General features: G+C 40.8%; 1 protein-coding gene across 2 annotated transcripts in view; it reads left to right on the top strand.

Moving 5' to 3' along the window:
* Nucleotides 1-10,630, top strand: part of ENOPH1 (enolase-phosphatase 1) — a 30,378-nt gene extending 19,748 nt beyond the window's left edge. For both annotated transcript variants that reach the window (XM_032149081.2, XM_032149078.2), the window contains exons 3-6: nucleotides 504-706; nucleotides 4,210-4,342; nucleotides 6,444-6,567; nucleotides 9,526-10,630. In XM_032149081.2, coding sequence (XP_032004972.1) covers nucleotides 582-706; nucleotides 4,210-4,342; nucleotides 6,444-6,567; nucleotides 9,526-9,665 — 522 coding nt within the window. In that variant the 5' untranslated portion in view covers nucleotides 504-581 and the 3' untranslated portion in view covers nucleotides 9,666-10,630. The remainder of the gene's footprint in view (nucleotides 1-503; nucleotides 707-4,209; nucleotides 4,343-6,443; nucleotides 6,568-9,525) is intronic.
* Nucleotides 10,631-12,169: the final 1,539 nt, after the last annotated feature.

Raw genomic sequence — 12,169 nt, 5'->3', positions numbered from 1 at the left:
TTGTCACAAGGCCATTGTTCTAAGTGGCTACCAGGATTTTTGCAAGATGTGGGAGATTATAGGAGACTGAATGTGAACCAACCTTATTACTTCACTAGCTTCTTTTCTCTGAATTCCAGGCATAAACTAATTTATGAGATTTTCTTTGTTTCTTTCTCAGTTATAGTGCAGAGAAAATGATCAGATTGAGTTAAAGTCCTGGTTTGCTGATCCCAGTAGTGAATCAACAAATCAAGTCTTAATTCTATCATTATATGCTTCTCATATACAACATGCCTCTCAGTTTAAATTTCAGCTTTTAGCAAAAGGAAAGGTAATGTAAATTTACTAATCCAGGTTCTTTTAGGAATCATTTGTATCAGCTCCAAAGTATATGATGTTTCAATTTGCAGCCATACTAGGGCTAATGATGGAGAAAGTTGTTCTGCTGGGTTTTTGGGTCTCGTTTTAAATGACTCGTTTTTGAATAAGCATAAAACAAACATGTCGTTTCTGACTTAAAGGCTGAAGAGGATGCCCACCTGGATGGGGCTGTTCCTATCCCTGCAGCGTCTGGGAATGGAGTGGATGATCTGCAGCAGATGATCCAGGCCGTGGTAGATAATGTGTGCTGGCAGATGTCCCTGGATCGAAAGACCACTGCACTCAAACAGCTGCAGGGCCATATGTGGAGGGCGGCATTCACAGCTGGGCGCATGAAAGCAGAGTATGTGCTTGAGTCAGCCTAAACATTTCACCAGTCCCAAATCCAAATATGTTTTTTCACCAGTCCTCTCTTTCCAGCGTAAGTCACAAGATTGGTAAAACAGATAAAAATCCACATTCTTTTTAGTCTAACAAGTGAGCTTTGTTTCATTTTTTCAAAACTGGGCTAAAATATTTCAGCTGACTAGATTACCTGGACCTGCCTGTCTGGTCTTGTGGGTTGATTGAAGGACTTGTCAAAGTCTCCATTTAAAATAGCTTCCTAGAAAATGGTGACTTCCTTGAACTAAGTCATATTTGATTCTTAGCACATGAGTGACAGCTCCGTTGGGCTGCTTCCCTGGACTGTTAATTACCTGCTTTTTGCTCTATGAGACATAGGAAATTTTGTGCCCCATCATGTTGAGGTTACTCAGAGGATGTCCACACTACCATGTTCTTCTTTGCTCTTTTGAGCAACTTCCACAGATTCTTTGAGTCTTGGTTATGGAATTCCTAATAGCACTCCTGCCTGAGGAGACTTTTGAGTATTATACTACTGAGAAATTCTTGATCGATTCAGACAGGGTCCTACTCTGTTGGCTGGAGTGCAGTGGCATGATCATGGCTCACTGCAGCCTTGACCTCCACCAGTTCAGGTGATCCTCCCACCTCAGCCTACTGAGTAGCTGGGACCAGGCATGTGCCACCATGCCCAGCTAGTTTTTGTATTTTTAGTACAGATGGGGTTTTACCGTGTTGCCCAGGTTAGTCTCAAACTTCTGGGCTTGAGCGATCTGCCTGCCTTGGCCTCCCAAAATGCTGGGGTTACAGGCATAAGCCACAATACCTGGCCTATTTTTTTTTTTTTTTAGAACTGGGGTCTTGCTCTGTGATCCACACTCGAGTGCAGTGGTGCCATCATAGCTCACTGTAGCCTTCAAGTGATCCTCCCACCTCAGCCTCCTGATTAGCTGGGACCACAGGCACGCACCACCACACCTGGCTATTCAAAAAACATTTTTGTAGAGGTGTGGTCTTGCTATGTTGTCCATACCATATTGCTGATAAATTCTTTTCGTTTGTTTGTTTCTGTTTTTGCTTTGAGACCGTCTTGCTCTTTGCCCAGGCTGGAGTGCAGTGGCACAATCTCAGCTCACTGCAACTTCCACCTCCTGGGTTCAAGCGATTCTCTTGCCTCAGCCTCTGGAGTAGCTGGGATTACAGGCGCCTACCACCATGCTAATTTTTATATTTTTAGTAGAGATGGGGTTTCACCATAATGGCCAGGCTGGTGTTGAACTCCTGACCTCAAGTGGTCCACCCCACCTCAGCCTCCCAAACTGCTAGGATTACAGGTATGAGCCACCCCTCCCGGCCTATTTTTGTTTTTGGAGATAGTCTCGCTCTGTTGTCCAGGATGGAGCGCATTGACACAATCTCAGCTTACTGCAACCTCTGCCTCCTGGGTTCAAGCAATTCTTGTACCTCAGCCTCCCAAACAGCGGGGACTACAGGTGCGTGCCACCACACCTGGCTAATTTTTTGTATTTTAGTAGAGACAGGGTTTTACCATGTTGTCCAGGCTGGTCTTAAGCTCCTGTGCTCAGGGCAGTCCACCTACCTTGGCCTCCCGAAGTGCTAGGATTACAGGCGTGAGCCACCGTGCCAGGCCTGCTGAGAAATTCTTTTTTTTTTTTTTTGAGACGGAGTCTCGCTCTGTCGCCCAGGCTGGAGTGCAGTGGCGTGATCTCCGCTCACTGCAAGCTCCGCCTCCCGGGTTCACGCCATTCTCCTGCCTCAGCCTTCCGAGTAGCTGGGACTACAGGCGCGTGCCACCTCGCCCAGCTAATTTTTTGTATTTTTAGTAGAGACGGTGTTTCACCATAGTAGCCAGGATGGTCTCGATCTCCCGACCTTGTGATCCGCCCCCCTCGGCCTCCCAAAATGCTGGGATTACAGGTGTGAGCTACTGCACCCGGCCGTGAAATTCTTAATAAGGCTTTGCCTCTAAGGATTTTAGGCCACTGCCTGCTGTAAACCCTAAGATCCAAGATTGTTTCCAGCTGCATATATTTCTTTTGTGTTTCTGTCAAATGAGATGTTGTTTCTTTATTTATGTACTTTACGAGGAGCTTCTACCTTTTAAAGGATGGACTGGAATTTCAGGATATGCCAGTGATCTGGGAATGTCAGCCAGGTTCACTTTGTAAAGCACTCAAAAAAGTGGAGACAGGAGACTGTGCACCTGGTAGTTAGCCCATACTTCTCTTGGTCTTGGTTCCTTAATTATACAGCTAACTGCTGAAGACAGGAAAAATCCTGTCTCCATGGGTACGGACTAGTACTCAGAATAACATACTTATATGTGTACGGGTTTTGAATACATTGATCTCTTTCCTTCAATTAGTGCAACATATTAAGCATGTTAATACATATAAAGCGGAAGACTCCTGACATTTTCCGGGTAATCTTTTAGAGATGACTGGTTCTACAACCCAAGTTGTTTGTGCTTCTCTTTTCACCTTTCTCCTGTGATGTTAATTTCCTCCATGAATGTGGAAAACACTGTAGAATTGGTAAAAGAAACTGAGTGTCAGAAGTCAGAAAAAGACATCTTTATTTGCTGACTGGTTAATGTGAGTTGGTACAAGTCTCAACTGATTTGTTATGTAATTTTTTCCCCATATAATAAAACATTGTTTTCTTAGTTCTCAAGAAATGCAGGCCAGGTGCAGTGGCTCACGCCTGTAATCTCAGCACTTTGGGAGGCTGAAGTGGGTGGATCACTTTGAGTCCAGGAGTTTGAGACCAGCCTGGGTGACATGGCGAAGCACCATCTCTACAAAAAATTAAAAAAAAAAAAAAATAGCTGGGAGTGGTAGCACATGCTTGTAGTCCCAACTATCTGGGAGGCTGAGGTGGGAGGATCACTTGAGCCCAGGCGGTGGAGGTTGCAGTGAGCTGAAATCATGCCACTGCACTCCAGCCTAGGCAACAGAGCAAGACCCTGTCTCAAAAAAAAGTAATTCCATTTTCTAGCTAATCATAAGTTTATAGCTTTGAGCCTTCAAACTTTGTTTTGAATATTTTGGGTGCAGATCTTTCTAAAAACATTTCCATGCTTTCTTAAAGCACAGTGGACATAATTTAACCTTTTCTTGTCATGAAGAACATCAAAGATTATTTTATATTATTGCTGTTGTTTGCTTTTTTGAGTTCTTTGGGAATTTAAAAAACACTTTCCCATTTCATCCTTTTATCTGTAGTCCCTTTTTACTGCCACTAGTGGCTATCTGTTCAAAACTATCCTCCTTTCCACATAGATTGTTGCTTCTAATCTGCTGTGAGCCTGGAACTCGGGCAGTACATTTATTAGAACTACAAGAGTTTGTAGTCTCAGGGAGCTGCTTCTCAGGTTACCATTTGGGCACAAAGAGAGAAACATATGGCATCTGTTTTGACAGGTTTTCATCTGGCTAGATGAGGTGTTCCTGTATTTTAACTTAGTGGTCTTCCCTCTAGGTTCTTTGCAGATGTAGTTCCAGCAGTCAGGAAGTGGAGAGAGGCCGGAATGAAGGTGTACATCTATTCCTCAGGGAGTGTGGAGGCACAGAAACTGTTATTCGGGCATTCTACGGAGGGAGATATTCTTGAGGTAGGTTACCTAGTTTACTTTGTTTTTTTGATGCTATCAAAGCATAAAATAATGAATGTTAATGGAAAACTAATTGGAACTAATAGAATGCTTTCTTTTTTGGTTGTTTAAAATTAGGTAACAAGAAAATAATCATTTTTAATTATATTGTTTTTACAGTTTCTTCTATATAAGGTTGTTATATAAAGTTTATTCTGTGTCTTGAAAAATAAAATCAGTTAGGATGCAAAATAGGATTGTGCACAGTCCTGAGAAATATATAAAGACTTCTTGAATACAGCAGAGAACAAGGTGCACTCATTTGTTTTTGGCTCTTTGAAGAAATATAGATTTTATTTAAGAAGAAACAGCATTATTATAGGAGAACCAGGGACATTTTTAAATAAAATAAGTTAAGGTCGTCACCTGTTGCATTTCGTGTACATGAGAAAATTCTTGCTAGCCCCTCTGTGCCGTCATCCCTGCGCCCCCTGGAGGATGGGGTGATCAATGAAAGAAGTGACTACATTTAGGGTTTTAAAAAGAAGTGCTGATTAGCTGAATATAGACCAAACTTACAGTAGGTAACTTGGAATATAGACTTAACTTAAAATAGGTTACTTACAGTAGGTAACTTGACCAGATACTTTTTAAAAATAAATATTTACCGGCCGGGCGCGGTGGCTCACGCCTGTAATCCCAGCACTTTCAGAGGCCAAGGTGCGTGGATCATGAGGTCAGGAGATCGAGACCATCCTGGCTAACATGGTAAAACCCCGTCTTTACTAAATAAAAAAATTAAAAAATTAGCCGGGCGTGGTGGCGGGCGCCTGTAGTCCCAGCTACTCGGGAGGCTGAGGCAGGAGAATGGCCTGAACCCAGGAGGTGGAACTTACAGTGAGCCGAGATCGCGCCACTGCACTGCAGCCTGGGCGATAGAGTGAGACTCCATCTCAAAAAAAAAAATTTTACTTATTTTAACTTACAATAGGTAACTTAAATATAGACTGAACTTACAATTTTAACTTACAATAGGTAACTTGAATATAGACCGAACTTATAATAGGTTACTTACAATAGGTAACTTGGCCAGACAAGTTTTTAAAATAAATATTTATTGAGCCCCTACCATGTGCAAAGAACACTTTGGCTTTGGAGGTTGTCGTATTCTAATTTTAGTGTTTTCCTACTTTCTGTCTTATTTTTAAATCAAATATTAATAATGAAACCCTTTAATCATTGGTGACTGTTCTCTTAATACAGATACAATTTCTCTTCCGCTCTCTCTGACAATCATGACAGGACAAAAGTACCTACTGAGTTCACTGATAAGAATTTTACTCTCTAGTTACCAAGTGAGGCAAACTGCGAGAAAAAGAAAATAAACAAAATCAATTTTAACTTAAAAAAAAAAACCTTAAAATTACTTTTTTTTTTTTAGTTTCCCATTGGCCAAACCCAGTTTGAGTGCTTACTATGCTTGTTTTTAGTTTGTGAAAAGTTCTGAAAACATTCAAAAGATCACATCTTAGTAACTGATCCTAAATATGGACTTATTTTAATTACTGTTGGTCAAATTAGCAAGTTACACATTTGACTCCAATTGTTTCCAAGAGGGCAGAGACATAGACGAGCCCTTGGGTAGAATTTCAAAATGTTTTAACTAGAAAATGAGAATTTCTTGTAAGTAAAATAATAGCTTATTCATGAGTCAGGTTAGAGAAATTTTTTCATCGTAAGATTAAAGGACAGCGTTCAGAATCTTTCATCAGGAGTAAAATTCAATCCAGTAAGTAGTTTGAGTGCAAATCATCTTTAAGGGTAGGATATAGGGCATGTTTATTTTAAACTATTTCAGATGTAAAATGAGTGGTAGTGAAAACCAGGTAGATGATAAAATGATCTTATGTATGTTGAGCTGGTAGTTTTCTTCTTCCAAATGTCTGTTGCTATAAAATCTTTATTTTTACTTCGTATACCCTCCATTAAGTTCCCTATTAAGTAGATTTTCAGTAAATACTGAACGAATGAAGTAACTGTGCTTGTCATGTATTTCAGAGAAAGGCATGAGGGCACTGCAAGTGTATTTGTATTGCCAGTCTTTCCCCTTCTCTTTGTTCAGCTTGTTGATGGTCACTTTGATACCAAGATTGGACACAAAGTAGAGAGTGAAAGTTACCGAAAGATTGCAGACAGCATTGGGTGCTCAACCAACAACATTTTGTTTCTGACAGATGTTACTCGAGGTGAGTAATAGACTTATATTATATACTCCAGGATATGAACTGAGCCTGGCACTACAAATACATTGCCTCTTTAAAGAAAGTTCATATGGGGATCCTTGAAAAATAAAACAGTTTTACAGTTTTATATGAAGAAACAGTGTCTGGTTCAAGTTCATGTTTGAATTAAAAAAAAAAAAACAAAACAGCAGTGAAGGCAGGCATGGTGGCTCATGCCTGTAATCCCAGCACTTTTGTGGGCTGAGGCAGGAGGATTGCTTGAACCCAGGAGTTCGACACTAGCCTGGGCAACAATGTAAGACCTCTGTCTCTACAAAAAAATTCAGAAAGTTAGTTGGGTGTGATGGCTCACTCCTGTGGTCCCCGCTGTGTGGGAGGCTAAGGCAGGGGCATCAGTTGAGCCCAGGAGGTTGAGGCTGCAGTGAGCCATGTTTGCGCCACTGCACTCCAGCCTGGGTGACAGAGCAAGACTGTCTCAAAAAAGAATGAACCAACTCTGGGGGTTGCATGTGGGAAAGTGGCATTGAAAAGACTAACTCTTCTCGTTTAACTCCTTGGCCGTGATTTCCCACCCATCGCTATGTACACACACATACACACTATGACACAGGAAATTAACAGGAAGACTTAGAGGAATTGTCATGGGAAGGAGCATGCATGTGGGGGTTTGAGTATAAGGGGTGGTTAGTTGAGCCAGCCAGTTCTGGGATTAAATGCACAGTTCAATTTGTGATCCCTGGACCTTTGCTCTATCTCCATATTAAGAATTATAACCCCTGTCTTTAGACCACTTACAGTTTCTTCATATTCTTGTGTTTAGCCACTTAGTTTTTGTATTTGGGATCACATAGTACATCTATAATTTCAGATCTTTCTCTTCTCACTTAAGCCATTTCCTCAGTTGCAATTGTAGAAATTATTCCTAATTTTGGAGAATAGAAATAATCACTAAATTGGCTTCAAAATGAAATCAGCTCCCTTTGATTCTCTGTAAGGCGGTTTTATTCCTGCCCCTCATCTTCTGCTGGCCCCATACACACTTAGGCTGTGGGACCAGAACTTGGGTCATTAGCAGCTGGGATGAGGCAGGGAGCTGTCTGCCTGCTTGCTCTTTTCTCTCTCTCTGGTCCTGTTTTGGTACCACATGCCCAGACTTCCACTGCTGAGGCAGAATGAAAAACTAAGTTAATATCCCAAATAATGGCTGGGTGCAGTAGCTCACACCTGTAATCCTAGCACTTTGGGAGGCCAAGGTGGGTGGATCATTTGAGGTCAGGAATTCAAGACCAGCCTGGCCAACGTGGTGAAACCTTGTGTCTACTAAAATACAAAAATTAGCCAGGCAGTAGTGGTGCACACCTGTAATCCTGGCTACTCGGTTGGGGGCTGAGGCAGGAGAATTGCTTGAGCCTGGGAGGCGGAGGTTGGGATGAGCCGAGATCGTCCCACTGCACTCCAGCCTGCGCGACAGAGAGAGACCCTGTCTGAAAAAATACAATAAAATAAAAAATAAAATCCCAAGTAATACCCAAGTATGAAAAAATGTCTCAGTATTACAACAGTAGAGCAAATAGATGCTTAGGGATAAAACTTGCCCTGCGGTGAATTAGATAAGAAGCCTGAATATGGAACGGCCACTTGCAGTGTCAAGTCCCATGTGGATTGTGATGGCTTAACTTGGTCATATTCCTGGGTTGCCAGTCACGATGAAAACTTTGCTCAGGGCAGTCAGGCTAGGAAGCAGGGGTGAGTGGAAGGTAGCTGCCTTTCTCCAATAGCATCTGTAGAGGTGGTCTGAAGAAGACATTCCCACACACAGAGGGGAGTCTTGAGTACTGTTTGCTCTGGGAAGGTGACAGGCCCTTTCAAAGGCAGAACAGAAAACAGGCACTTGAGGAGGTGGGTGGGTGGAAGAAACAGCTCAGCCCCAGTGTGTCTCCTGGGAACTTCTTAACTCTCTCAGCACGACTGCCCTTCAGTTAATCTATTCAGGTGCTGTGACTCTTCTCCAAAGGCTGAGAAACTATTGGCAATTACTCTTATACCAAATCTAAATTCCACGGGATTTATATATATATATATTCCAGATTTCTCACCAGTTTTGTTCTATCTGTCCTAGTAAGCGCCATGTCTCTTGTCACAGACCTATATCCCATTTCCCACTCTAACTTGCTCCATTCTAGGCAGGGAGTATGACATGTTTAGGGTCTGGAGGTAAGAGCAGATATCTTGAGCTGATTAGACCATAGGATTCCATTTGTCCCATTATCTTCTTTGTGTTTTTATTTTTTTGATACAGGGTGTCACTCTGTCACCCAGGCTGGAGTGCAGTAGTGCGATCTCGGCTCGCTGCAGCCTTGACCTCCTGGGCTCAAGCAATCCTTCCACCTCAGCACTCTTGAGTAGCTGGGACTACAGGCACACGCCACCACACCCAGCTAATTTCTGTATTGTTTTGTAGAGATAGAGTTTCGCCATGTTGCCCAGGCTGGTCTTGAACTCTTGGACTCAAGTCTGGCGTTCAAGTGAACTCCTGGGTCCACCGTGCCCAGCCCCATATCATTTTAATTGGTGTTACCAACAGCCTGTCCTTTGGGAAACAGCTCAGTTCTTGGTACGGGCTGATGGGAGGCAGTGGAGGAAAGGTGTAGGACAGAACATGGCTTCATCCTTCTGCATTCATAAGTACTTAATAAAGCTCAGAAGTGTAGGATACACTGCCATTCTCTTCTGTCAAGTACAGTTGCGTATTTTTAAAAATTTTATCATGGAAAAATTAAAACATACATAAAAGAGATAATATAGTCAACCCCAGGATGCCCATCTTTTAGCTTCAACAGTTATCTAATCCGGGCCAAATTCATTTCTTCCATCCCCACATCCCCCTGCTGACTTTGATGCAAATCTCAGACATCATTTTTTGGTGTTTCTGACACACACACACCGTTTGATTTTTCACAGAGGCCAGTGCTGCTGAGGAAGCAGATGTGCATGTAGCTGTGGTGGTGAGACCAGGCAACGCAGGATTAACAGATGATGAGAAGACTTACTACAGCCTCATCACATCCTTCAGCGAACTATACCTGCCGTCCTCAACCTAGAGAAGGGTTGCTAAGGCAGACCACACTGTTCCCCAGAGTTGTCCCTGTAGTGTCTAGGTTTATTCTAATGGTAAAAGTAACTTACTTAAAAAACATATGTACACATATGTATGCAAGTATGTATATATGTGTATGCTCAGATTAACTTCCACAGGTACATAAGTGAAAGAAGTCTCAGTTCAGTGAACACAAAACTTATTTAAAGATGCTTTATATGTAGAAATTGTTTCAAATCATACTCTAACGCTTAGTGAGGGCAAAGTGTAGTTGATAGAAGAAATTGCTAAATACCTATCTAATGTGCTATGTTTATCAAGTCGTGTACTAAAATGGAAAGCTAGTTTTGAGAAATTATTCAGAAGCCTTGTTATTTTAAAAATGAAATATTTCAAAGACTTATTTCTAATAATAATTCATTGCCCTCGTTGTGATTTAGAAGATTATAACAGCTGTATTTCATATTTGCCTCCTTATATATATCAGAGACCAAGGTATTTCCTTCTGCTTCAAAAGAGCAAAATTGGGAAAGAAAACTCACTTGAGTCTTGATCAAACAAGTGTCTTTTACTGAAGAAGAAACTTGGTAATCATTGTGGCACCCACAGCAAGCAGTTGCCTTACCAGTGAAAAAGGTGCACTGATGTAACATCTAAAACAGAGATGTGGTTCTTAATGTTTAACAGAACAGTTCTAATCCTGCCAGTTGTTATTATTATAGATTTTATAGTTGCCTTTCTAACTACTTAGCACAGTTTGAGAATATGTTAATTGCTATTTACTATTTAAAAAGTTTTACTGAAATCAGTCCATAAGATTAAGATGAGCCCTAATATGTAAGATTTTCCTCTGGAATGGATGTGAGAAATGTAAATTTTATAACAGCAGGTATTTATCCTGGTTTAATTCTAATAGGATGTCATGTTAATTTCATGTTGTGATTAATAAAAGCAGTTTTTCTTCACTCAGTTTTATCTAGGTTCCTGAACTCTATCCACATGCCGTCATAGCAAAAGAGAAACTGAAAAACACGAATATTTAGCTCTTATCTTAATCGTGTATGATGTGTGTGTTTTGATGGAGTGCCAGTGGCAATTCGTGGTTATTATTTGAGTTATGTATACATATAAGGTTACTATTCCATTTGGATAGTAAGCATTCAGGATATGAGTGAAGTTCCTTATATTTTTGAGAATCTTAACTTTGAGGTCTATAAGGTAATGCTTGAAGGAGGGAGTTACTCTCCTAACTAATCAAGAAAAACTCATGAATCCAGGAGGAGCAATTTTAGAAATGCTTTGAATAAGGAAAAATAAGTCTTAGAACTATGAGAGGACAGGGGATACAAAAGATTTTATGTTGATAATTTTGATCTAGTAGCCAATTAAGAAATCTAGGGACTATGAAAATATATGAATAAAAAAGAAAGGAAATGAGTTTAGGTACATCTTAGAAATGGGAATAATTTGTAAATGATGATAAAACCACAAATGGTAATAAAAGGATGAACTTAATACCTTTTTTGGAAAGCTCATAGGCAGATGGCAGAAAGGGGTATATCTTAATGATATTTAAGGAGTAGTTGGAAAATGAAGAAATGAGAAGATTAGGCATTAGGATCTAGATTAGAAAGGAATTGAATAAAAAGAGGCACACAGCATCTAGCCAGCAAAGGATTGAGGTGGAGAGGCATTTTACTGCCCATGTACACTGAGTAAGGAGGACAGAAAATAAATAGATTTCAGGAATTAAGAGAAAGTTGAAGTATCAGATTTATTTTGCAAAGTAAGAGAAAAACTAGTTGAATGGAATCATTTTTAGATCCTAGGAAAACCATTCACAAATGATGGAGAAAGGTCTTAGGAAGAATTTGAAAGATAAAGTAGATTGGCAAGAGAGGAAAAATACCTATCTAAGAATGTAAGCAGTGATACACAATGTATACATGTATTGAAACACCACAGTGTACCCCATAAATATGCACAGTTATGCATCATTAAAAAATGTTTTTAATGTGGATAATGAGCTAGAAGGTGAATTCAGATGAATTCATAGTCCTTACGAGGGGAAGGAAGGAAAAAAACCTCTGGAACTTCCAAAAAGAGGACAAAGGCACTAAATTTCCTCAGCCTCTTGTTTGCAGAGAATACGGGGGACAAAAGCCTCTTAAAGTTGTGGCTCTTTTTATTCCTGTTTATTAATCCAGATGTACTTCTCTTTCCTACAGTGGCACTGATTTCCAATCTTGGGTCAAAGCCCAGGTTGGTTTTTTAGAAGAGAAGCCCTTGACAGAAGATTCTCTAATCTTATCAACATTTCTGGAGTAGCAGGACTTTCTTTTGGTCTGGAAAGCTGGTTTTAGTTGCTACGCAGAATGTCAAATGTGTAGTTGCACAAGGAAAGGTCGAAAGCCACTGGCTTATTGCCAGGGCAGATGCACGGCAGCCTTTCCCCAGCAGATGGTGCTGTTTCTCCAGACTTGATATCAAGTGTGAGGCTCCACACCC

The sequence above is a fragment of the Hylobates moloch genome, unplaced genomic scaffold (assembly GCF_009828535.3).
Source record: "Hylobates moloch isolate HMO894 unplaced genomic scaffold, HMol_V3 SCAFFOLD_2, whole genome shotgun sequence".
Lineage (NCBI taxonomy): Eukaryota > Metazoa > Chordata > Mammalia > Primates > Hylobatidae > Hylobates > Hylobates moloch.
The sequence above is the reverse complement of the archived record's forward strand: the minus strand, read 5'-3'. Positions and strand labels throughout refer to the sequence as shown.